This window comes from Mastomys coucha, unplaced genomic scaffold (genome assembly GCF_008632895.1).
Source record: "Mastomys coucha isolate ucsf_1 unplaced genomic scaffold, UCSF_Mcou_1 pScaffold12, whole genome shotgun sequence".
Classification (NCBI taxonomy): Eukaryota; Metazoa; Chordata; class Mammalia; order Rodentia; family Muridae; genus Mastomys; species Mastomys coucha.
Window position 1 is genome coordinate 14,048,277 of NW_022196894.1, and position 26,874 is coordinate 14,075,150.

A 26,874-nucleotide genomic window follows, 5' to 3' on the forward strand; every position below is an offset into this window, starting at 1 on the left:
AAAAAAAAAAAAAAAAGAGAGAGAGAGAGAGAGAGTGAGATAGCTCAGTGAATAAAGGTGTGCATACAGGCACATATTAGGCACATGCAGACGATATTAAACTCATGCACAGCATTCATGCACATGTATGACACAAGCACATTTAAAATCACCATTTTCTTTTGATCCTAGGAAATAGTCCTCAGTCCTTGTTGGGTTAATTAAATCCCATCATTGTGGGTCAGAAGTTAAGAGCACTGGTTGCTTTTCCAGAGAACCTGGGTTCCATTCCCAGAACCAACATGGCAGCTCATATCTGTAACTATAGCTCTAGGGAAAGCTAACATTCTCATCTGGTCTCTGTGGGCATCAGGCATTCTTGTACTGCACAGACATAAATGCAGTAACATTCCCATTCATGTAAGATAATGTTTGCCAATTGTAGCACATGTGTTTCATTCCAGCATTCAGGAGGTAGAGGCAGACAAATCTCTTGAGTTCAAGGCCAGTCTGGTCTAGAAAACGAATTCCAGGACAGCCAGGGCTACACTGAAAAGAAACATTGTCTCTGGAAAAAAAAATCAAACAAACCAAACCAAAACAACACCAAACCAAAAAATTTATATCCATCCATCTGAGACAAGGCCTCTTGTAGCCCTGGCTGTCCTGGAACTCACTATTTTCACCAGACTGGCCTTGAAACCACTTCCCTGTGTTGGGATTAAAGGTGCATGTGTCACCACTCCCAGGTTTAAAAAAATAATGCACCATTCCTTTCTGATGGAGTTTTCAGACTCTGATTTTGCTGATTCTCATGCAGTGTACCATCTCAAGTTTGTCCCAGTCAGAAGTCACAGTCATGGGCAGTATAGGGGTGCCTGCTTGCTTTGGTGTTTTTGAGACAGGCTTTTACTTTGTAGTACAGGCTTACCTCAGATTTGTGCTAATGCTTCAGTGCTAGATCTGTAGGCATGTGCTGCCACGCCTGGTCTCACCTAGGCTTTTACCAATGAGTGTGGCAGCTGTGTCGTGGGAAGACACCTACATAGAAAGGTGTGCTCATAAAGTGGGAGATGTCAGAGGTATTTTATTTTACTTCTTGATCTCCTACTTGATTTAATACTTTGTTGGCTACTAGGGTTGGGTTTAGGGAAGTTGGAGTCTTGTTTCCCAGAGCCTTCGGCTAAGTGGCTGCCTAGTGACTCAGCTGTGACATACACCTTCCTCTGGGGTTCAGTTATCTCAGTTGAAGGATGTCCTCAGGCAGGCGAGATGGTTGTGATAGTCCGTCCAGCTGGGTGGCCCAGGCTTCCTGGTGCCCTTTCAACTCCTTGCCTGTGGAATTTCTACTTGCATTGTGCTGTCTCTGCGTGTCCTCCCTTGCAGTGTTGCTTTCATGCTAGGCATGTCCAGTACCAGTGAACTGTACTCCCTAGCCTGCAGAGCCCCTTCTCCTTTTAAAATTATGTGTTTAACCAATGATGGTGACGGTGACTTTAAGCCAACGTTAACCCCAGCACTTGGAAATCAGAAGCAGGCAGATGGATCTCAGGGCGTTTGAGGCCAGTCTGGTTAAATGGTTAACATGGTTCTAGAACAGCCAGCAGGTCTACATGGTAAGCTGTGTGTGTGTGTGTGTGTGTGTGTGTGTGTGTGTGTGTGTGTGTGTGTGTATGTCTGTGTGTGTGTGTATGTGTTTCCCATGCCTGTGCAGAAGTGCACCCAGTACCTTTGTAAATAAGAGGACAGTTTCTGTAGCAGTCATTGTACTGCCACGTGGGTCCCACCTATAAAACTTAGTTGGTCAAGCATGGCCACACATGCTAAACCATCTCCCCAGCCTGAGCTTCTCTTCCAGTCACTCATGCCTCTTCTCTAACCAGTGTATGTTGCCCAGGAATGCCCCATATCTTTAGTTACAGTCATAGTTGAGGGTGCCCATGGTATCAGTGCTGGGCGTCAACTATCTATTGTTGTAGGTATTCTGTTTGTAGTCACCAGCTGTTGGACTTGTTGACTTGGGAAATGTGTCTTCCTTTGGCGGCTTTGTCTTTCTACTGACTTTACTGTTGAGTCCTTAGTATGAGGGCAGATCCCTGGGCTTCCTAAGAAGTGGAAAGCTCATGCTCTAGACAGGGCATCTCATACCTAAGCATGTTACATCTCCCGGGACTAAGATGCAGGCTCTTGGGTGGGTGGAGAAAGGTCTTGAGTTTTATCCCAGGGAACCAGATGTTTGAAGGAGAGAACCAACTTCCACAAGTTGTCATTTTACATCCATGTATATGTATGCTGTGACCTGCTCATGCGCCTCCCTTCCTATGAAGTAAATGAATGAATCTAAGAAAAATGGTGTAGATTCTTAGTGGCATGTGTACCTGCGCTCTAAAGACTCACAGCACTGCTGCTGCTCTTCACCATGCTTGCTAGCAACAAGAGCAGAAGAGGAATGGGTATGGGGGGAGGTGGGAGCTGGCGCTCAATTTGTCCTGTCTTGCCTCCTGAATTCTCACCCATATACAGGCCTTTTTTTTTTTTTTTTGAGAGAAGGTCTCACTGTATAGCCCTGATTGTCCTGGACCTTACAAGACATCTTCATGTCTTTGCTTTTTTCTTTTTCATTGTGCTGGGATTAAAGGCATGTACCTCCACACCTGGCCTCCTGAATTCCCACTTTTACATTGCCTAGGGGGATTCCCCCCACACCCAGTTGATTTTTGCTTTGTTCGTTTGTTAGCTCCTGTTGTGCTACAGGTAATTTTTTTAATAATAACTCATCATAATCTCAAATTATTATTTCATTGTCAAGGGGACTCATCTGTTGTCCTCAGCTAGAGTGGTCTAGAGTTGGGGCTCACCAGGGCAGATGTAGCAGGGAATATTTCTGCTCTAGCTCTTGTTGACTCTAAAGTTAGGTATGAGAGGGGATGAACAGATGAGGCTGTGCCTCTGAGGGCACAGAGCCTGCTGTGATATAGTGCTACATAGTGTGTCTCTCCAGACCTTCCTTGTAGCATCACACCCCCTCTGTGCTTTCTTTTTCTTTTTTCTTTTTCCTTTTTTTTTCCTTTCTTTCTTTCTTTTTTTTTGGGGGGGGGGGGATGTTTCCGAGACAGGGTTTCTCTGTATAGTCCTGGCTGTCCTGGAACTCACTCTGTAGACCAGTCTGGCCTCGAACTCAGAAATCCGCCTGCTTCTGCCTCCCAAGTGCTGGGATTAAAGGCGTGTGCCACCACTGCCCAGCTCTCTTAATTTTTTTTAAAGATTTATTTTATTTATATGAGTACACTGTTACTGTCTTCAGACACACCAGAAGAGGACATTGGATCCCATTACAGATGGTTGTGAACCACTGTGTGGTTGCTGGGTATTGAACTCAGGACCTCTGGAAGAGCAATCAGTGCTCTTAACCGCTGAGCCCCACTCTGTGCTTTCTTATAGTGATGGTTACTTATAGTAATGGTGACTTGCCTAGGGAGTAGCATGCTTGGGCAGGTGGTCTGGATCAGGCAGGTCTCAGCTGGAGGCAGCCATTTCTGGTCTCCAATCACATCACCTATGTTCTTAGCAGAACCTGAGAATTGCATTTCATAGAAACTGGCAAGAGGAGGGCTCGGCTTTTAGCATTTGAAGTGCCTATTGCTTTCCAGGACAGTTGGGAGAGAGCCAGGAGTGGCTGGCTAGTATCCAGGTCTGGGCTAAATAATTTGGCTGGGTTTGCCAAGAGCAAAGAGCCCCACCTGCTACTAAGCCCAAACCTAAAGGGCAGGGGATCGACACACCTGGCTAGGGATATTCTTAGAGAAGCAGCAAGCCCCACCTAGCCCCTAATGCTGGCTAGATGACAGCTCACTTTTTTTTCCTGGTGGAGGCGATAGACCTGTGCCCTCACAGTGAGGAGGTTAGAGTATTAGAGCGGGCAGGTGGTGGGAAAGTGTGATGCTGGATTTGAACCCAGGGCCTTACACAAGCCAGGCAAACACCTACCAGTGGGCTAGGCTTCGAGGCCTCCAGGGGTGGGAGGGGAAGGAGCCCAAGTCCCCCCAAGCAGCTCTGCAATTAGATGGCCTTTATGAGAGAGGAAAGTTAACCACAGCCCTCTCCCAAGTCAGGTTTTAGATCCTCTCGCTGTTACCTATGTACTCTCTTTTCTGTGGGCAAGTTGCTTAACCCCCAAGAACCTTATCTGCAGCTGGAGGAAGAGATAATGGTCCTCATTAGCCTGTGGCAGGCTTCAGTGAGACCAGACCTGCTCAGACCTGTTCAGTCACTGCACAGCCCCCCACCCCTAGGAGACCTATCTTACTTGGGCAGATGAGACTTGTATGGACTGTGGTGGAAGGCCAGGATGAATAGGGTTTCATGCAGGAGTCATACAGGGACAGGGTTAAATGGAATCTTAACTTTGTGACTGTGTCTGCCCATAGTTAGGCCCTGTCCTGGACTTGGGAATCTTCTAGATCCTCAGTTACTTAGTCTCTTTCAGACAGTCCAGGCTTGGGGTGAGCCATGTGGAATATGAGATTGTCATATGGGTAGTGAACCAACTGTCCTCACATTAAGGTCTCTGGATGGTAGGAAAATGTCTGGGGTCCTCTCTGACATTAGTCAGATGTGCTTAAATCTCTGGAAATGGAAGGTGCCTAGCGGTTATGACTTGTTTATCAGTGTTCCTGTCTCAGCCAAGCCCTCTTACCTGGTAGTGGCACTCAGGATGGTGGCTGTGGTGGAAGAAACTCCTTGGGGTGAGCCAGGCAGGAGCTTGCTCAGTCCGCCAGGTCTTCTAGAGATGCATACTCTGGCGAAGTCAGTGGCTGCCAGGGGTAGGCAGGATGAAATGGTTCTCAAGAGGCCTGAGTAGGATGGCCCCTTTTCCTGGCCTTTTTCCTTTTCACCAGGCCTCCTGGCTGGTGTGAAGCAGAGGAATTCCAGTCCAGGTGCCCTAGGATGCCTCCAGGAGGGTTCATTCCTGCCTGAGGGGATCAGGCATTGAGTAGAAGGGCGAGGAGTATCATGTGGCCTGAAACCACACCCTGAGTCTGGGCCTCACTGTGTGGGCCTGGAGTCCTCTCGTCCTAGAAGCTGTGCTAGCAGCCTCATGTGCAGAGGGAGTCACTGGAGGCTCCAGAGCCAGACCAGCACTGAGCATGAGCTTCTGGAGACTGTGACTTTGGAAAGGTGGGTGTCTAGGCTGATTTGGGGCAGTGTTTTTTGGAAGGGGTAGAGTGGAGACTTTCTCAGTTTCCTACTCAAGCAAGAATCACTTTTATCTTAAAACCTTTCCCAGTTCTTAAGGCTGTGCCATAGTAATGCTGTCCTGCTCCATTGTAGGGAACAGAGAAGAGAAGCCTTCTTCACTAGTCCTTGAGGCTTCCTGGACACTAGCCTTCTCAGCAGGATTATGGGTGGGTCATTTCCCCAATGAAGCTCCATTTTGAGGGTCAGGAGGCGGCACAGAGATAGTGGGAAGCCCAGACTGTCATCTCTCATTTTCATCAGCCACTTGAATGCTTGTGTTTAGGCAGGGAAGTAGGGTGAGTGAATATTGAGATTGTGGGTGCATGGGGGAAGGGACGGAGGCCCTGAAGAAGTGCTGGGTTGGGGCTTTGACTGACTCTGGAGAAACACCAGTAGTGGTGCCCCAGTCAGTGAGAAGCCAGGAACAACAAGAGTTTGTGCTTTGTGTGTGGCTGTTCCGCCCATGCAAGCCGGCACTGTTTTGTGTCAGTTTTGCCTTTTGTAGAAATTGATGTAAATTCAGTGACTTCTTCCGCCTGGAACTCACAGATCAGGATTGGCAAGTGCAGTGGCAGAAGGCTGGTTTAGGCTGAGGGTCTGGCTGCTGAGATGTCTTTCATGGCTGTCTGATTCATCTTGCCTATTTTGTTGGCTTTTCGTCTATCCATTGCCCTCTTGGGTGACCATCTCATGAAACTTGGAATTCCATAGCTGGTTCTTTGTTCTGTGACCTCTGGGATGATGAGCCCACTCAGAAATGGGAGCTGCTTCTAGGGCTGGAGAGACAGCTGAGCCTGAAGCCAAGGACTCAAGCCTCTCAGTCTAAGGTCGATACCCCAGGTCTGGTCACATTCCTGAAGGACCTGTCCTCTGGCCCTAGGGATGGTGTGGGGGAAGGGCTGTCAGATGGTTTCCTGCCTGCTGCAGGCTCCTCCTACTCCTGCTTGTTCCAGGAGAGACCAGGCTGATGTTCTGTATGGAGTATAGGGATCCAGAACCTCAAGATTCCTCCTCCTGTAGAATCCAGAGCGGTAGGGTTGGGAGCACCCCTCACCTGGGGCTGCTGTTGGCTGTTGTATTGGGTTGAGCCTGTAGACAGAAGAGCCCTGTTGCCAAGGAAAGAAGGGGAAGGAGGCAGTGGAGTCAGATTGGCTCTTATAAATAGCCCTTCCACAAGTGGCTTCGGGTTTTGACCTTTTGTTATGTAAATATGGCCAGCCTTGCCCTAGCCTCCTGACTGCCAGCTGTGTCCCGACTTTAGCTTCCTAAGATGCCCGATGCCCCCTTCCTCTTATGCTTCTCTCTTCTTTTCTTTTCTTCTCTTCTCTCCTTTTCTTCTCTTCCTTCCCTCCTTCTCTCCTTCCCTCCTTCCCTCTCTCCCTCCCTTCCTTCCTTTCTTCCTTCCTTCCTTCCTTCCTTCCTTCCTTCCTTCCTTCCTTCCTTCCTTCCTTCCTTCCTTCCTCTCTCTCTCTTTCTCTCTTGCTTTCTTTTTGAGACGGGAACCCTCTTACATAGAGCAGGATGGCCTCAAACTTACAGATACCCACTTGCCTCTGGGAGTGCTGGGATTAAAGGCAAGGGACATGTATAATGTGGTTTAAGGGCTACATAATGCCACCTAGCTGTTCATACCTAATCCAAGGTCTCTCTTTTTTGTGTGTTTGTGTGTGTGTGTCATTTTTTTCTTCTTGCTCTGTTGCCTCAGGTGTTCGTGGACCTCTCTGGGAGTAAAGACCCCTCCTTGTTTCTCTCCTCTCCTCTGTCCCTCACTGATGCCTGCCTTCTTTTCTCCAGGTAACCAGGCTTTGATGCACCCTCAGGAAGTCTGTGCGCTCAAGGAGGCCACCCCCGCCGGCTGCTGCTCACATGGTTTCTGGGCCCCTGGCACTCCGGTAGGCCTGGGAGAGGAAGAATCACCACTGGTTTCCAGTCCTTGGGGCTTTCTGGGTCTCTCATACAGCTTTGCAGTATACATTCTGTCCTTGCCCTCAGAATTCAGGTTGTTATATGTGTACAGTGCAGGCAGGCAGCATGTGGGGTATCTAGGACTTATGGGCCAGGCCTTGGGCACATGTAGCTTTTTTTAAAAATTTCTCTTGCTGAGGTACCAGGTATTATTGCTGGCAGAGCTGGCACTGCCATTACTTTGGGGCTGATATATAGGGCCTGGTGTGGAAGTCATACCTTAGGCTCTTTGTTTCTACCTAGAGAAGCCTTGGTTTTCATTGTCTGCAGCCTCCCACTGATGTGCTTCAGCTGTTGTGGGCAAGGGGCAGGCAGAACCCTCTGGCAGGTGCTGGTAGGGCAGCAATAATACCTGGTACCTCAGGCCTAGCAAGAGAAATAAAAAAAAATGTTAGCATTCCTGTAACATTTTTGTTGACTCACAGTGTGTTTGATTGTTAGTTTCCTTCTCTGACCAGGGCAGATGTTGGGCTGAAGAGAACTTTTTTTCAAGGGAGGGGAGAGAGAGAGGCCATAGCAGGTCCACCCTAGTGGAAGACAGGACTGGGAACATTTTGAGGAAAGGGCAGGACATTTGGGGTGGTAGTGAGCTGCAGACTAGTCCAGCTACATGGAAGCTAGGCATGGTATGCACAGAACAGTCCTTTAATACTGGTGCTCGGGAGGCAGAGGAAGGGTGATTTCTTGTGAGTCAAGGACAGCTTGGTCTACACATCAAATTCTAGGCCAGGTAGAGTTCCAAAGAGAGATCCTGTCTCAAAGAAAGAAGTTAGACCCTGAGTTCGAGGGTCATAGCTCTCTGTGTAAGCTACCAGAGCCCTTAGACTTTTGCTATGGGCCCTGATGCTGCAGGGCTGGCAGCTGTGCCTCCATGGCTTTTGGCCTCAGGAAACTTTGGGTCTCCTTGGGCACTGTTGTGGCTCTTGCTGTTGGATGGAAGTTAAGGCTGGCCATGTAGAGTCAGGAGTCCCGCCGAGGTCTACTTCTGACCTCCTGGGGCCTTCGGTACTTTGCTACCCTTGTTCTCCTGGAGAGCTCTTTGGAGTGTCTTGCTTCTCTGCACAGGTGGGATCCCACTTGGACACACCATTTCTCTGCTGCTAGATTCCTTTGAAGACAGGCATCTATGTGTTTATTACTAGTCACTGCAACTGGAGTCTATGTAGCCTCTGGAAGGACCAGCTTGCTGTCTTTCCCAGGCTCCAGATGGCAAACATTACTTCCTAGAAAGGGCACAGGGCTCATGAGGTTCACAGGCTTGGACAGTCCCCAGTGTCTCTATACTCCCGGATAGTGGTGAGCTTGTGAGGACCCAACAATTATGGGAGAGAGGATCAGTATTTGGGTCAGGACTAGGAGTTAGCAAATGAGGACGCCTTGGCTGCCTGGAGCCGTGTGATGGTGTGTGTTTGTTTTTTGTTTTGTTTATTTGTTTGGCTGGTTTTTGTGGGTTTTTTGCTCTTTTATCTTTTAAATTTTAACCTTTTAGTTTAAGGAAATTACCACACACACACACGTACACACACACACATACACACTCATATATGCATATCTCATATATATATATATGCATGCGCATGTGTGTATATTATGTATGTGTGTATATATGTATATTATGTATGTGTGTGTATATATATGTATATATATAAATATAAAGATGTGTATATATAAATATAAAGATGTGGGAAGACCAGTCCCATGGGTTTACAAGCCTTGGCAGGACTGGCCCTACTGTGTTAAAGGGGCATTTGCTCTCCCACATCCATAGCCACCTGCCAGTCATTTTTGTAGGTTCTCTTTGTGATCTCTGACCTGTAAATGACTTCTTTCATAACTGAAAGAGTAACAAAGGGAAATTCAAATCCCATTAACATTTCTAGATTTATTTTTATGTATATGAGTACTTTGCCTGCATGTATATAACTGTTGAGTGCCTGCTGCCTGCAGAGGTAATAAGAGGTAATTCAGATCCTGAGAATCAGAATTACAGATGGTTTTGAAGAACAGCAAGTGCTCTTAGCCAATAAGCCCTCTGCCCAGCCTATAAACCTTGGGTTTTGCTTGGCACCTGTATTTGTCATGACCTGTTTTTCCATGTGAGTGGATGGGAGGGGTTGAGAGGACACACTCTGATACATAGTGAAATCTGTCCTATACACTGCCTGAGGAGGGTGGAAGCTGGTGGGCTCAGTGCATACCCTGTGCTAGGCCTTCATGCAGGTTGCAGGTTAACTATCCTGCCTGTTCTTGCCCACAGGTGGTGCCCGTGGGCAGGGCACAGGGACATGGGGCCAGACATGGAGCTTCCCAGCCATTCAAAACAACTCCTGCTACAGCTGAACCAGCAGAGGGCCAAGGGTTTCCTGTGTGACGTCATCATCATGGTGGAGAACTCTATCTTCCGGGCCCACAAGAATGTCCTGGCTGCTAGTAGCATCTATTTCAAGTCCCTGGTCCTGCATGATAACCTCATCAACTTAGACACAGACATGGTCAGCTCCACGGTGTTCCAGCAGATCCTGGACTTCATCTACACGGGCAAGCTGCTGCCCAGTGACCAGCCATCTGAGCCAAACTTCAGCACTCTACTCACTGCTGCCAGCTACCTCCAGCTGCCTGAGTTGGCAGCCCTCTGCCGTCGCAAACTGAAGCGAGCTGGCAAGCCCTTTGGCCCTGGGCGAGTGGGTACTGCTGGCATAGGGCGACCAACCCGCAGTCAGCGGCTATCCGCAGCCTCTGTCATCCAGGCTCGGTATCCAGGGCTTGTAGATGTACGTAAAGGACACCCTGCACCCCAGGAGCTCCCTCAGGCCAAAGGCTCAGATGATGAGCTTTTTCTGGGCAGCTCTACTCAGGAGAGCACACACGGCCTGGGCTTAGGGGGCCCAGCTGGTGGGGAGGTGGGCTTGGGGGGCTGCAGCACCAGCACCAATGGGAGCAGTGGGGGCTGTGAGCAGGAGCTGGGCTTGGACCTGTCCAAGAAGAGCCCACCCTTACCTCCTACAACCCCTGGCCCCCACCTTACTCCTGAGGACCCAGCCCAGCTGAGTGACAGCCAGCGAGAGTCACCCACACCCACATCGACCTCTGCCCTGCCTGTCAGCAATAGTGCCTCATTTGTTGAGCCGGGGGCCACTCCTGATGAGCCCATGGATGTGGAAGGGGCTGAGGAGAACCACCTGAGTCTGCTGGAAGGACAGGGTGGGCAGCCTCGCAAGAGCCTCCGGCATTCAGCCCGCAAAAAAGATTGGAACAAAAAGGAGCCTGTGGCTGGGTCCCCCTTTGATCGGAGAGAAACGGGGTCTAAGGGTTCCTGTCCAGGGGAAGAAGGTGAGGGGCCCCGAGACAGGGTTCCCAATGGCGTTCTGGCTAGCAGTGCTGGTGGAGGTGGCCCCAGTGCATCGTTCGGGGAGCCGTCACTCCCCTGCAAGGAGGAGGAGGAGAATGGCAAAGATGGGAGTGAGGACAGTGGGCAGAGTGGGAGCGAGGGGGGCAGTGGCCACACTGGAGCCCACTATGTGTACCGGCAGGAAGGCTATGAGACAGTGTCGTATGGGGACAACCTTTATGTGTGCATCCCCTGTGCCAAGGGATTCCCCAGCTCTGAGCAGCTCAATGCTCACGTGGAGACACACACAGAGGAGGAGTTATACATCAAGGAGGAAGGGGCTTATGAGACCGGCAGTGGGGGTGCAGAGGAGGAGGCTGAGGACCTATCAACACCCAGTGCAGCTTATGCAGCTGAGCCTCGTCCTTTCAAGTGCTCAGTTTGTGAGAAGACCTACAAGGACCCAGCCACACTGCGGCAACACGAGAAGACACACTGGTTGACCCGTCCGTTCCCCTGCAACATTTGTGGAAAGATGTTCACACAACGAGGCACTATGACACGCCACATGCGGAGCCACCTGGGCCTGAAGCCCTTTGCCTGTGAGGAGTGTGGCATGCGATTCACTCGCCAGTACCGCCTCACAGAGCACATGCGTGTGCACTCAGGTGAGAAGCCTTATGAGTGCCAGCTCTGTGGAGGCAAGTTCACCCAACAGCGCAACCTCATCAGCCACCTGCGCATGCACACTTCCCCTTCCTAGAAGCCAAAGACCGGTGGGAGCCCTCTACAGACTTTCCACTTGGGAACCCACGGAAGCATGGTGGTAGGGTTGAGCCCCAAAGTCTGACATGAGGCTCCTGGCAGCCCCTCTGGCCCAGCCTCCTCACGCCCAGAGCTTTAATCAACAGTATACCAAGGGAAGCCAAGAGGAGAGAAGCTGACCAGTCTAGCCCTATGCATGTGGTGCTGGTGACTATTCTACCTCCCTGGTCCTACTTGGCTTTCCAGCTCCCTAAAGGAGCTGCTGAAGAGCCGGTGGGAGTCCATCATGTGGGTGCCAGTGGGACCTGGTTGGTCCCTCTCCTGGGCCACAGGGCTTCCCATGGCCAAAAGTGGTGCCTGGAGCAGGCCTAGCTGGCAGGGACCTCGATTGTGTGTGTGCATGTGTGCTTGTGTCTTTGCAGTGCAGTGTGACTCTGGTGTTGGGATGCTGGTGCTAGGTGGCAGTTCCTTTCTCTGCTAGCTGGCACTGGAGCAGTCAGGGTGACCCACTGCCTACCTCTCTGCAACTAAAGAGCCTCCGGGCCTGCATTGCTGTATTCCTACTGAGCTGTTCCTAGTTCTTTTTTACAGTTTTTAAAAGTTCTTTCTTAAAACCAAAATGAACAATATTTTCTTCCTGCCTCTTTGGGGTTGAGCCTGGGTCTGCAGACTGAATGTAACTGGGGCAGCTGCCCCTCCCTGTCATTTTCCCTAATCCTGGTGCTTGGGCATGGTTGAACCTGCCTCTCCAAGGCCCCAGAAGCCCTTCTTGCCCAAAGGCTTCCCTGATCCTGAGCCCCACTACCTGGGCTTCCTCAGGAGAATATGCTTTTCCATAGTTTCCAAGGAACATCCCTTGTTAGAGGTACTTATTTTTATTGAGAACCACACCCTCCCCCCCATATACCTTGTTGAGATTTGAAACTGGAAGGTCTGAAGTTTCAGAGGATGGAGGGGAGGCTAGATTTGGTGCCAGGGCCATCGGTACTCGTGTGTGTGTGTGTGTGTGTGTGTGTGTGTGTGTGTGTGTGTGTGTGTGTGTGTGTGTGTGTGTGTGTTGCTTACGCACAGATGCTTCACTTCCTTGCTCACTGAACATGGTGGGGAGCCTTCTGACCTTTGCTACCTCTTGAATTCAATACCCAGTACAGGTGAGGCTGAGCCACTTGCTTTTGTTTTTCTGTAGTGGGAGTAATCTGGGTTTGGGCTGGCCCAAGCCCCTTGTGGGACCCATTGTTCTCTGAAGGGATGTCTGCTGCTCAGGGGATGCTATGTGTGTGGGGCAGGTGCCGGGCATCTGAGTAACAGAAGCCATGAGGAGGGAGCAGCTGCCTTTATGAGCCAGGGTCAGGTGGAAGTGACCCCACCCCATCCTGTCTCCTCCAGAGCTCAGGTATGTCTGGTAACCTACTGCAGAGCCAGATGTAATAGTTGACCCCTGCGTATATAGACATAGTATAGGGTCAAGCTAACCCTTACATGGGTGTATCAGCCAGCCTCAGATGTTTGCATGTGCTCCTGCAAAGGACAAGGCAAGACCAAGATTGTCTGTGCTCTGTCCCAGATGAGTCACAGAACTGGGCCTATAGGCCTTATCATCATGTTGCTTCATGGCTTTTCATTTTCCTTTTGATTTTTACTTTAGACCAAAAAATTCCAGAGTCACCCCTGCTTGCCTCCATCCCTCAGAGACCCTGGAGCCTGAGTTCAGTACCCAGAGAGTGTTGGGTGTGGGAGTCAGGGTACCAGACCAGGCCTCCACATGGTTGGTGCCCTTGTATTGAGCCAGCTCTCCATCAGCCCTCACCTGGAATCTTAGTTCTCTGACTGAGCACCTGAATGCAGACCAGGGCACCATTCTACCCAGGGAAGTGCCAGGGCATGCTAGCCCCTGCTCCCCATCCACCCACCCACCCACCAGCACTTAAGCCCTAGGACACAAGGTCTGTATGTATGCTATGGGAACCCTGTGTGGCCTCCCAGGCTGTGGGCACCCTCATCTGCAGAAATTCAGGGACTGGGAGCAGAGCCCCTCCCTCAGCATGTCTGTGCAACAGAGTATTGTGCCCACCTTAGTGTTGTACCAAGCCTTTTCTTTATTTTAATGAGAAAGCAAAACACTAGTTTCCTATTTAAGATTTAAGGGTTGTTGGGATGGGTGGGATCCACACCTGGATTCTCTTTCCTTTGTTTCCACTGGTGCATGCTTATGAGTGTGTCTCTGCGTGTGTCTCTGTGTGTGTGTGTGGAGATAAAAGAGCCTCATGGAAATCGGGCCATAGGAGGCCAAGGTGGCGTACAGTTCTCTGTTTTAGTCATTTAATTCCTGAATGTTTTGGAGAAACAGGAAACAGAAAATAGCAGGTGTCATGTAGAGGAAAAAAAAGTTAAAAAAAAAATCAAAAGAAAAAAAAAAAGCTCATACCCAAATTCACAAAACCTATTTTTTAAACCAAAGCACATTTTGAATGAGTGTGGAACCTCAGTGGGCTCAGAAAAAAAATACTAATATATTTATCTCATTGTTTACATAAACTTATACAGTTTCAGACCTCAGCAGCTCTAACACCAGTCCCAGGGAAACTCCCCTCCCACCTGGGTCCTTCTGAGTTGGCCCTAGAGCAGCTCAAGGGCAGAGGCAGCCCAGGGTGCTGGGTAGGGACTAGAAGTCCCCCAGCTTCACCTGAGCCCTCATCCCCATTTTTTTGGGGCCTCTTCAAGCTCAGCTGCCACCAAAGAGCATGCACCAAGCTGACCAGCCCCCAGGCTTCCTAGCTGAACCCAAGGGGGGAGTGTTGGCCCTGCCCGTGAGCCTTGTGTTACTGTGAGAGTCACTCAAGCCAAAAAGCAGGTAGCTTTATGAAGCTCAGTGGACTCCATCATGCGTGCACCCTACCCTGGGCAGCAAAAGGGTCTGACTTGAGTCTGGTCCTTACTAACAGATGGTGCAAACACTCTCAACAGTGTTGTTTTTGTATCAATGTTTGTGCAGTGATGAATGTATTTATTTCTCAGACTTAGGGCAAGCTGGTGGAGCAGGCCCGGCTCTGCCAATGCCCATTCCCACCCCGGACCGAGCTACTGCAAGGGCTCTTCCAAGGTTGCAAAAAGGAAAAGATGAACTGATGAACATTTAAGAATCTCAGACTTGCAGCATAGCCATACACCTCACTGTGACTCCTGATCTCATGTGGTCCAGGAAGTGTGTTTTCCGTCCATCAACACTGAGGGGAGCCAGGTCCCCACCTGCTGCCCACACTATCAGTATTCACTGGACCTCAGGTCCTTGTGCAGGAGTGCGATCTGCCGGGCTGTCAGTCAGCAGGCAGACTGCTGCCTTCCTGAGTAGGGGAAACCCTGGGCAGCCGGGAGGGCAGGGCTCAGGGAGCAAATGCTATGAATGAAGGCAGAAGCCAAGGGCAAGGCCTGTGAAGAATGGGCAGGCTCTTGAAGCCCTGCTGTGCTCTACTAAAGGGACCAAGGTCTTCCTTTCCCCAGTCACAATGGGGCCGATGTTACTGAACCTATGAAATGGATGCCAGGAGTGAGGGATAGAGAGGGACCCGACCTCAGTCTGACATCCCAACCCAGGAAAGGGTGGGAGCTGTGGAACCGTGCTGCCCAGGACCCCTTCCTAGCATGCCTGCAGCTTCACTCACCTTACTTTAACTTTCTACCAGGGACCCCTCCCCCTACCTCACCTTGCTATTTATTGCTGTAATTTATTGACCTCAAAAATGCTGCATAACAGACCTCACTTGGGTCAGGGAGAGTTCCCAGGGTCCTCCCCTCCACTTGGTGGGGCCCCATGGGGCCAGGTGCTGAGAGGAACCCTCTGTACCCACCCATTACTCATTTCCTCCAGGAGCCCCAGGTTGGGCTCTATCCATCCCATTTGCAAATACCTCAGGAGGGATGGGGTATATCTGTTTCATTTAATTGGAACTGGAAGAGGGATCACGACATCCTTTATGCCCTTCCCTGAGCAGGGGAGGGATACTGGGATCGCACTCCTGTACTGGTCACCCTATTGCCACTCATCACATTGATTTGAGTTTACTTCCCTAAAGAGTTTGGATGGATGCATTCAGGTCAGAGCTGCAGCTCTGCAGCCCTCCGATGTTAGAGTGATTTATCCACGACTAATCTCTCCATTCAAAAGCGTGCAGTCTTAATGTACAGTGATGAGAAACTGTTATTTTATGATCTTTTCATTAAAAGCTTGATTGAAAACTACTGTGGAGTCTGTGACTATATATATATATATACCCTCTGACAGATTGACAAGGTGCCTCCAAGTCTTAGAGCAGAAGAACAGGACCTGGGACAAACTCATTGTGGGGGGGACTCCCCTTTAGATGTGGGCATGGTCATAGCAACACTGGCTTAAGTTAGTTTAGAATGTCCAGAGCAGATACAGGGACAGTTAAGGTGGGTGGTATGAGGAGGTGTGGCTAGTACCCAGGATCACAGTTGAAACCAAAAAAGGGCTGGGGCAAGCATCCCCCCATCCCTATAGTCCTAGCTGTCCTGGAATTTGTTCTATAGACCAGAAAGAAGATCCTCTGCCCTTGCTGGGTTTAAGGCATGTGCTGCCGCCACCCAACTGATGGGAGCTATCTTAGTGGACCTAATCTCCAGAACTAGTGTTGCTGCCCTAAATTTTAGTAAGCTTGATTTTATCAAAGTGGTTCCAAAGGGCTTGGCTTGTGACAAGAGCAGTTTCCCTAGCATGTGCCAGGACATTAGGTTCAAACTTCCAGGTACACATGTTGGTTGCAAGGTGGGATGACACGAGATAGATTCATGGACTTCAGGAGCCAACTCAGCCTGGCAGTGGTGGTGTATGCCTTTAATCTTGGCAGGTGGATGTCTTGAGTTTAGTCTGGTCTACAGAGTAAGTTCCAGGACAGGCAGGGCTACAAAAAGCTTGACTCTGAAACCAGGTCAAGGGCATGTACCCTCACGTCCAGCTAGGTTTATTTCTATGTGTATGTTAGTGTGCCATGTGTGTGATTGGTGTCCTCAGATACCCAATGATTGGAGTTAGTGGATATGAGCTGCCATGTGGGTGCTGGGCATCACGCCCTGGGTTTTGTGCAAGAGCAACCAGTGAACCATCTCTCTGGCTTAAATTCCTAAAGATTTAAAAATACTGTGGTCCTGAGCATGGTTGAATCCAGCCAGACAAAACCTCTCAGTAGGGTGTACCTTTTTATGTGGTGAAAGTTTAGCTTCTGCCGGGCCTTGGTGGCACATGCCTTTAATTCCAGCACTCTAGAGGCAGAGGCCAGCTTGGTCTACAGAGACTTCCAGGGCAGCCAGGGCTACTGCAAGTGCCACGGTGGGTGTATGGTGGTCCAAGCTTTGTGGATGTGCTCTGCTAGATGAATTCTATTCTAACTCCTAATGTAGTCCCTCATTCCCAAGTGCTGGTACCTAGACCTGGCTGCTAATTTTAAATTCCTATGAATATAGTCTCTCTTCCTTTCCTGACTCCCTTCTGTTGAGATATCTTACCATGTAGCGCTCTCTGCCTTCTAACTTGCTGCATAGACTGGGATGGACTTGAACTCACAGATTTCCCCTCCCTGCCTCTTTCTCCCCATTGTTAGGATTAAATGACCAGCCCTAATGTTTATTTCCTAATAGTTTTTTTTTTAATTAAAGATTTATGTATGTCATTGTATGCTCTGTCATTGTCATATACTGCATGCCAGAAGAGGGGATGGAATCCTATTATGATAGATGTAATTTCTGGGGCTTTTCTAAGTCCTCTTTTGCCCCCAAGTAGCAACAGCATTTCTATGGCTGCATTCTCGCCAGCTTTAGCTCCCTGGTAAATAGCACAGAGACCTAATAAATTTATTAACAAGCTGCAGCACCATGCTGTGCAGATACTCATCTGTTCTAACTCTTCATGCCTGCCAATTTCCCAGCCACGTGGTTCTTTACCTGCAGCTGAGTCTTACCCTGGCTTGCTCTGGTCCATGTGTAGCCTCATGACTACTCCCCTGACTGTGAGGTCTGGTCCTGCTCCCTCCTCTTCCATCTTTGGTTGGACATCTGACTGAGACTGGAAGTTCCTCTCTATTCTATTCTGTCCTGATATAGGCTGAATCAACTCTCTATTAACCAATCTGAGGTGATAGAAAAAGACTTTTTTTACACATCATTGAGACAGGAGATGCTCCAGATATGACAGTGCCAACATACAGATTGCAACCAGATCTCTGGGCACAGGGATCAGCATCTGAATACACAGTGCGCAAAATTATCCCTCAAAACATTATAGGTGGTTGTGAGCCATGACCTCCTGAAGAGCTCTTAGCCACTGAACCATCTCTCTAGCCCCAAAATTTAAAAATGTTTTGATGACCAGCTCAACTATCTTACATAGATTAAAGACATTTCTACCATCCCCAAACCATGATCTTAGCTGGTTCCTTTCTAGGTTTCCTTCGCAGCTTTCTTCTTCAATTCTGGAGGTGAATGTACATACAGCTTGGCTTTGTTAGTGCTGATCAAATTCTGCTACTGACCAGTCCCCATGCTTTGTGAGTTGGTAACAGTTCTTCCCTAGGTCTATTTGAAGAGGTTTTTGACAACTCTAGCTACTGCACTTCACTTCTAAGGGCCCTGCTCAGTGGTGAGGACGGCTCAGTCTTCAGGACAGCATAGTGTCCTTTTACAGTGTCAATCCCACAGGATCTGGACCTAACCTGCAGTAAAGGACCACAATGTCGTTTGATCCCAGAAGAGGAGCAAGGTTAGAAAGCAGCTAAAGTGCTTGGTGGGTCAGGCTCTGCTTCTGGTTAAGAGTCACTTTTTTTTTTTTTAAAGAATCTCATTGTGTCACTGTGTAGCCCAGGCTGGCCTCAAAGAGATCTGATTGCCTCCACCTCCTGAGTGCTGGATTAAAGGTTTGTGCCATCATGCTTGGCAAAACACTCTACCTTCTTAGGATCCTATGTCATCTAGGCTAGTCTTCAACTTCATAGTTGAGGATAGAATGATGCTGACCCTCCTATCTCCACCTCCCAAATACTGGGGCGTGCGGGACCCCAGCTGGCTTAGAGCATCACAGACCCTCCCACCCTGGAGCTTTGCTCTACCCACAGAAAAGGAGTAGGAGGAAATAACAAAAGTCTGGGTCCTCAGCGGCAGCAGCAGCAGCAAGTGTGCAGAACCACGGAGCCCTCTGCAGTCCCTGAAACCTGCTTTTTAATCCGTGGGAGATGGCCTGCCAAGGGGCATGCCTGTGCTCCCCTGGGTGTGGGTGACTCTGTGGGTCAGTGTATGCATGGAGGTCAGGGACAACCTTGGGTATTAGTTCTCACCTTCCACAGGAGACTGGTTTTTTTTTCTTTTTAAAGATTTATTTATTTATTTATTTTATGTATATGAGTACACTATAGCTGTCTTCAGACACACCAGAAGAGGGCATCAGATCACATTGCAGATGGTTGCGAGCCACCATGTGGTTGCTGGGAATTGAACTCAGGACCTTTGGAAGAGCAGTCAGTGCTCTTAACCACTGAGCCATCTCTCCAGCCTGAGACTTTTTTAGAAAAACATCTTTGGCTGCTCTGTACACCAGACTGGCTTCTAGGGATTCTTCCCAATTTCCCATAGACACCCTGGGACTTCAGACAAATACTACAGTATCTGGCTTTATTTGGGTTCTGGGTTCTGAGTCCTTACAACTTCACTTCCTATTTCCCTAACCCGTAAAGGGAACTTTTGAACGTCACATTCCCAGTATCCAGTGTAACCTGGGTGATGGTGGTTGTGGTGGCGGTGGTGGCGGTGGAGGTGGTGGTGATGGTGGTGGTGAAGGTGGTGGAGGCGGTGGTGGTGGTGGTGGTGGAGGTGATGGTGGAGGTGGTGGTGGTGGAGGTGATGGTGGAGGTGGTGGTGGAGGTGATGGAGGTGGTGGAGGTGGTGGAGGTGGTGGAGGTGATGGTGGTAATGGTGGTGGAGGTGATAATGGTGGTGGTGGAGGTGGTGGAGGTGATGGTGGAGGTGATGGTGGTGGTACCATCTGCAGGCTATTACCATTGTCAGTAGTGGTGTGCGGCCCCCTTCACAGGCTGTGAGATCAGGTGTGGTGGTCTGTCTCCATTCCCAGAATTTGAGTAGGGACATCTGGACACATGTGCAACCACCTAGCCTGGGCTGCTGTGAGTTTGTGAGCCTGTAGCTGTGCCGCGACCCATGCTGTCTTCCTGCTTCCCTCAGGCTAGCCTGTTTTCAGCTGTAGCCAGTGGGGGGTGGGGGTGGGGTCAGTAAGATGGTGCCTAGACCAGGAAGCTCACCAAAGTCACTGAGGGAGGATGGAGTTTGGGAGTATGGTTGGGCTGAGGGAGAGCAAGTGTGTCAAGGACATGTTTTTCATGTTCTCAGGCCACCAGATGAATGCTGGCCTGCAGAGTGGTAAGGCCTGGGTTTTCTGGACACTCCAGAAGGCACTGGTCTGTGTGTGTGTCAGAAGAAGACATCTGATACTGACTTGCAGCCTCTACACACCACACACCACACACCACACACCACACACACACACACACACACACACACACACACACACACACACACAAGAATGAGCATGGCCTGAGGCAATAGTCCCCTGGCTAAAGCTCGCCGTGCATTCCTTGGCACAGCTGCTGGCCAGCAAATTTATAAAAATGTCAGCCTCATTTTGAGGTCAACCTATTAATTTCAGGTTTTTTTCTGACCACAGGTAAGAAAACTGATCACCCCGCTATCCCTGGTATAGCGTTAAGGCCAGTACTAAAGAACCATCATGGCTGGCTTCTGTCAGAATGTGGTGTATGCGAGCTATCTCAGAGGTGCCCAGCATGCTTGCTCCCAGCCTCCTGTACCAGGGCTCTCATGTACACTCTTCCTACCCTTAGCCAGTGCTAGTGAGTCAGCAAGCAGCCTGGAGCCCCGTGTTCAGACCCCTCTTCTAATAACGCAGTCGTCAGGTTTCCCTGCATGTATAGTGTACACACATCTATCAACCTGTCAGCGACCCAGCACCCTCCAACAGTGGGGTTTCTCCTTCTATGGCCATCAAAAGGGTTCTATGCAGTGATACTCAAGGTGTTTTATTGTTGAAAAAGGCTGGCCTAGAACTCACTGTGTAGTCCTGCCTGCCTGCCTGTTGGGATTAAAGGCACTCCTGGCCTGTACTCTAGTTATGTCCAGGCACGAGGATAGGAAGGTCAATGGGTCTGAACTAGTTTTGAGTTCATGTGCAATAAGGCAATAGTGTCCTTAAAGTTTAGAGGAGAGTCTCCTATTTACCATCTTAGGCCTACGTATAGTTGTATGGATATGATTAAGATCAGATGCACTATGGGAAGGTACACCTGCAACAGAGATATATAATTTAGCCTGTCAATCAAAATAGAGCCCCACTGTGCCCCTCGGCAACTAGCCCCTCTATATAGACCCCATACACATTTTCCCGCATCTAGCTGGCTGTGAACCTCTCACCCCTCCACTCCACACTGAGCTTTGCTGTGAATAGTGTTTGTGTAATTTTTCTTAAGTTCTGAATAAGATGCTGAGGACCTGCAGACAACCAGCCCTGGCCCTGAAGGCCTGTAATGCAATGGGCTCTCTAGTGTCACTTAAGGAAGAGGACTTAAAGTTGCTTCTTAGACGTACGAACAGTTGGGTTGGTGTCCTAGAGAAAGAACATTGTGTACAAGAATGGGGGTAGTTATCTGGCACTTTTCGGAATTTTGGGTGGTGTATAGGGCACCGGTTGGCTCATGAGGGGCCTTAAGTCTAAATCAAAGGCTGGCGGGCTGGCTCGGTGGATGGAGGGGCTTGCTACAAGCCGAGTGTGCTCCTTGGGCCTCACATAATGGGAAGGGAGAAGTGACTGCAGCAACTTGCTCTTTACCTGCCACTTGTGCGGTGTAGTTTAGTACACATATCCACACTCACTCACATCAACAGCGTACAAGCCAAGTCTCAGCCCAACTTGACTTTGGTAATGAAGTTTCAAGTGCACCTTTCTGCCATTATAGTGTCCCCAAAGACCCCACCCACAGACAATACTCATTTTGATCGCCCAGTCTGATGAAGTGACCACTGTATGGTAGGTCTGAAATTCAGTGTGGACAGATCTAGCTCAGGACCCAGTGCACAGGAACATGGGTAATGCATCCAGGCACATGGCAGACAGTGGAATTCCTCAGTGTGGTGTGGGTGCTGATGAAGCAGGTCAAAGGAGTCCAGACCCCTTTGCCTTCTCCCCCAGTGTACAATCAACAAGCCACCTCACCTCTGACCTGCTCACAGTGTGAGGTCAAACCATATCATTAAGATAGCCCATGGTATCTGGAGCCAGCCTCTAACACCCCTGGTAGAAATGGGGAACATTACTGAGACTTAAAGTTGAAAAGAGGAATGCCTGCTTGCTTGCCTCTCAGCTGCCTTGACAGCCAGTGGCCCAGTGAGCTCACAGCTGCCCAGCTGTGTCACTGCAGGGACAGGGGAGGGAGGGCAGTGAGAGGACACAGGGAGCCTGTGGCCACATCTACCTGGCTTCTGAATACTAGCTTCTCTCTACAAGAGCCTGTGTCCTTGGTCAACCTTCCAGGTTTCTGTAGCAGAAGCAGGCCATCCGTTTGTACATATATTACCTTACGGTCTGGGCGCCATCCTAGCTGGGTTTCTGTGGCTGCCCAGTGATGAGTACCAAGGACAAAGTGACAGCATCAGGAAGGATGGATTATATTTGAGGTGGTGGGGTTCTAGAAAGAGGGAGGAGCAGGGACTCCCTCTGGCAGGTGCATGGCTGAAGAGCAGGTGGCAGGGGTCTGTGCCTTGGACCCCAGGGAGGACTGGCTTGAACTTGTGTTTTATGGAGTCACAGTCAAGGAAGGGTTTAGGAAGGTTTAGTAGGGACGTGAGGCAAGCAGACCTTGGGGAGCCTGATCATGCAGTCTGAAATTGTGCGGAAGCAGCGGTCGGTACAGGGCTGCCTCCTCAAACCTCAGTGCTGGGCAAACAGTAATCGAGTTCAATAGGCAGAGGCAGCGGACTTTTCACTTGTGAGAAGTCTGTGGGAGAGAGAGGTCTGTGGTTTGCAATAGGAATTGGGGACAGACTAGGGGTAAAGGCTGTGTATGAAGCTGGAGGAATCAGAGCAGGACCAGCAAAGGGAGTCCTGGGGTCTGGGCAGGACCTGCAGAAGCTGCTTCAGGGATATCCTGATGGAGCTGAACAGCAAGGTGGACAGGTTGGGGTGTTGGTCATAGAGAATTTGGGACCTTGGGTGAGAGATGGAGAAGGCAGGAGCGAACTCTAAGAAGATGCCAGTATGGCCAGAGAGCAAATAAGGTGACACGTTAGGGAGGGAGGACTTTGTTTCCCTGGGGGGTACAGCCTCATCCTTCTGACTGGAGTATTGATTCCTTCCAAGGCAGGGTTCCTAGGTAGCGGGGAGAAAACCTCAGACCAGGGCCATCCTTCCCAGGTGAGCCATCCTTCCCAGATCTGGCCAGCAGTGTGCAGTGTTGCACAACCTGTCGGTGTGATTGTGTATAAGGTGTTTGTGGCCTGAGTTTGTAGCCAGGGCAAGGCCTACCTACGTTATGGACAAGGCAAGCCACCTGAGTCCTTAGTTGCTGTTATCTTGTGTAGCTGTTACCAGGGAGTTGGGCCACAGCTTGTTGCTGTCACATGCAGCAGCCTGCGGAGGTTCCATTCATCATTTAGGGACCTCAGCTCAGGCCATACACTTAAGGCTTTGACACAGAAGAGCACTGGCTGGTGTGAGGGAGAGTTGAAGTTTTACTAAACATCTAGGGGCTGGAGAGATGGCTCAGCAGTGTTAAGAGCACTTTCCTAGAGGATTTGGTTGAATTTCCAGCACCCACAGCTCAAAGCCATCTGTAATTCATTTTAGGGCGTCTGATGCCCCCTTCTGGCTTTCATGGGCACTGCATGTACATGGTGCATGGACATGCTGATAAAACACACATACACATAAAAACTAAATAAAATTAAACGTACTGTTTTGTGTGTCTTTGATGATGAGGGGCATATGTGCCATCTCCTTCCACTGAGGGGCTGGTCTTCCTGAGCACATCACTGGCCTAATTACAGTAATAACTACAGACTTTTTTTTTTAAAAAAGGTTTATTTATTATTATATGTAAGTACACTGTAGATGTCTCTAGACACACCAGAAGAGGGCGTCAGATCTCATTACAGATGGTTGTAAGCCACCATGTGGTTGCTGAGACTTGAACCTTTGGAAGAGCAGTCAGTGCTCTTAACCGCTGAGCCATCTCTCCAGCCCCCGTAACTACAGACTTTAAGCATGTGGGTAAGATAAAGTCAGGATGCTTAGAAGGAACGACTTAGCCCAAAGCCCAAAGGAGGTGTGGGCTCCTCAAAGAAAAAGACAGAGCTGCATGTGAGTATGACAAGCAAATATCTTCTGACTTCAGGGAACTGATGACTTTAAACCAAAGTGTGGATGCTGCCATCAAAGTCCAGTGTCAAAGCAGGTAGTTAACCAAAGAGTTTATCTGTGTCACCTAAAAGGAACAGAAATGACTCAAAAGACAGCTGCACCTTGGCAAGCTCACCCTGGCGTGGGTGACAGCTCCTGAAAGCTGGAACCTGCAGTGCACCCCACAGCCTGCAGGCAGCTCAACAGATTTAAGTCTGAACCTCTTCCAGGCAGCTTGGCTGGTCTTGGCCTCAGCAGGAGACCTGTAACCTGAGGAAGGAAGGGTTTCATGAATCTGGTCAGCTTCAGGCACTTCCTGAGTCTTTTGTTTTCTTTTCTTTTGTTTTTCTCCTTGTAGCTATCTAGGAACTTACTCTGTAGAACTTACTCAGAGATCCGCCTGCCTCTGTCTCCCAAGGTCTGAGATCAAAGCTGTGCGTCCACACCCTTTGACTTCCTGAGTCTTAAGAGCTTCCCTTTAGAACTTTGAGTCTAGAGGAACGTCTCTGAGGAAACTGTTTCACAATGGCTTTTAAGGTAGAGTCAAATGTAGGATTTGAAGCTATTATCTTCAAAGGCTGGCCCAAGGCGCCTGAGATCCTAGATCACCGGGTCTTTTTTTTTGGGGGGGGGGGGCGGCACGTGACAAGGCTATTGCTGATGAGACAGGAACCAAAGTTAATGGTGATGATGCTTGTGTGTGTGTTCTTGCATGTGCACACATTTTCAAGTATGTGTGTATGCCCACCCAAGGTCACACTATCACACATAAGCCTAGTTCATTGCTATGTTAGCAATCAGTATCTATAAATGAAGGACTTATTTATTTGTGTGCCTAGAACCTCCACAGCAAATGTTGACAGCAAGTGAGCAATTTCAGGATGGGGAGGGTTCCTTTCCTTTCACATATGCTAAGTTTGTTTCTCTGTCTTGCCCCAATGGCCACCTTTTAATGTAATACAGTGTTTTCTTCTGGCAATTTTTATCCAGGAATGGTGGTACAAAAAGCTTTGGACACAAAGACAAGATCGCCACAATTTTGAGGCCAACCTGGCCTACAGACTAGCCAATGTTACTTAGCAAGAACCTTATTTTTGTTTGTTTTCTTTTTAAAAGCAACACATTTGACCACAAGAAAAAGGCCAGCTCCAGAGGTGCAGCCTGTGATGTCAGCACTGGGCAGTGGAGGTGGGGGAGTATGGAATCCCAAGTCATACTTGGCTACACAGTTGAGTTTCAGGCTAGTATGAGCAGCACGAGACCCTGTCTCCAAGGTAATAAAAGAAAACAAAATCAAACAAAAGAAAAAAAAACCCCTAGATTAGCAAAACTCAGTAAGTAAGCTGCAGGTGTGCTGGGTGGATTATGAAGGGAGCAGTCAAAGGTCAAAGGAGAGGAAGAGAAAGCCGGCAGAGCCAGCGCTGGCTGAGGGAGAGTTGCACAAGGGAACAGCCCTAGAACAGAGAAAGCACAGATAGGGAACCCCAGGGATGCACGTCTCAGAGGAGACACTTGTCTGGGAGGCTTGCCTCCGTCCCCAGCACAGCAAATACAAAAATCAAGTGTTCAGCACCTTCTACCAAATGACTTGGGCCAGAAGGGTTTTCAGAGACCCGGAGCTTTGAACTCTGTGTGAAGAGATGAGGCAGCACTGGAGTCTGGGAATCCGAGTTGTGCTGACTGACAGCAATGGGGAGTCGCAGCTTAGCCAGAGCTATCAAGAAGGGATGTGGGCATCCCTTCTGGTAAATAAATAATTGATGTCTTTGTGTGTGATACTGGGAATTGAACCTTGTGTGTGCAGGGACTCTACTGATCAATATCTCAGTCCATTCATAACAAAAAGCACTCGTTTTTTTTTTTTTTGGGGGGGGGGTGTTGTTGGAGACAAACCCCTCACTATGTATCGCAGGCTGGCTTTGAATTTGCAGCAGGATTCCTGCCTCAGTCTCTCTAATGATGCTGTGATGGCTTATTACAGCATCTGCAAAGTATATCCTCCAAATTACGAAATAAATTAGCTCCTTACAGTTTTTAAGAGAGATTATGTCACCACGGAATGTGGAAAGTCCCAGTGTGCAGTTAAGAGCACTGGCTACTCTTCAGAGCCCTGGCTTTAGTTCCCATCACCCACATAGGTGGCTCACAGCTGCTGGGATTCCAACTTCAAGGGATCTGATGTGCTCCCGAGGCATTGGCACACACATGGCACACACACACACACACACACACACCACACACACACACTCACACACACATACAGAGAGAGAGAAACAAATTGTAGGGGAAAATGATTAAGCAGGGTGTGAAGGTTTCTAGGGATGTAGTCAAGACCAGAAGACCAGGCTGGCTGAGGAGTGAGACCCCCCACGCTAACAGAACCCCTAGAACACAAAACTACATCACTCCCTTTCCTACTCATGCCACACAAGCCCAGTCAAAGGTTTTCTACAGTTGAAAACATAGAGAAAAGAGAACATCAGGTCATGTTAGCACCCAGGCCCTCTCAGGTGACCTCAGCACCACTCAGCAAGGGACTGTGCTAGGGAGAGCCCAGCTACTGAAACCACACCAAAGTTATCGGTATTTTAATACATGGGGGAGAAAAAAATTTAAATTTTAAACATTTTCTTAAAATTTTAGCACTCCCTGTTTGGTCACTCAGAATCTAAGGTGAGGCACACTCGCTTTAGCCTGTAATTCCAGTTACTATGGTAGTTCAACTTTCTCGTTTTCTTTATTTATTTTTCATTTTTAAAAAAGGATTAATTACTTTTTTGATTTTTTGAGACAGGGTTTCTCTGTATAGCCTCGACCTCAGAAATCTGCCTGCCTCTGCCTCTCAAGTGCCTCTCAAAAGCGTGTGCCACTACACCACTGCCCTGCTTATTTATTTATTTATTATTTTTATTTTTTAAAGATTTATTTTATTTATTTTATGTGTATGAGTACATGAGTACACTGTAGCTGTACAGATGGCCATCTGTGTATGGCTGCTGGGAATTGAACTCAGGACCTCTGCTGGCCCTGCCTGCTTCAGCATAATTCACTGTAGCTGTCTTCAGATGCACCAGAAGAGGGGGTCTGTTCTCATTACAGATGATTGTGAGCCACTATG

The 26,874-nt window shown here is 49.1% G+C and overlaps 1 protein-coding gene across 2 annotated transcripts in view; it reads left to right on the forward strand.

The window, feature by feature from the left end:
• Hic2 (HIC ZBTB transcriptional repressor 2) overlaps positions 1–15,511 on the forward strand; it is a 30,776-nt gene extending 15,265 nt beyond the window's left edge. For both annotated transcript variants that reach the window (XM_031363264.1, XM_031363265.1), the window contains exons 2-3: positions 7,012–7,109; positions 9,440–15,511. In XM_031363264.1, coding sequence (XP_031219124.1) covers positions 7,084–7,109; positions 9,440–11,273 — 1,860 coding nt within the window. In that variant the 5' untranslated portion in view covers positions 7,012–7,083 and the 3' untranslated portion in view covers positions 11,274–15,511. The remainder of the gene's footprint in view (positions 1–7,011; positions 7,110–9,439) is intronic.
• Positions 15,512–26,874: the final 11,363 nt, after the last annotated feature.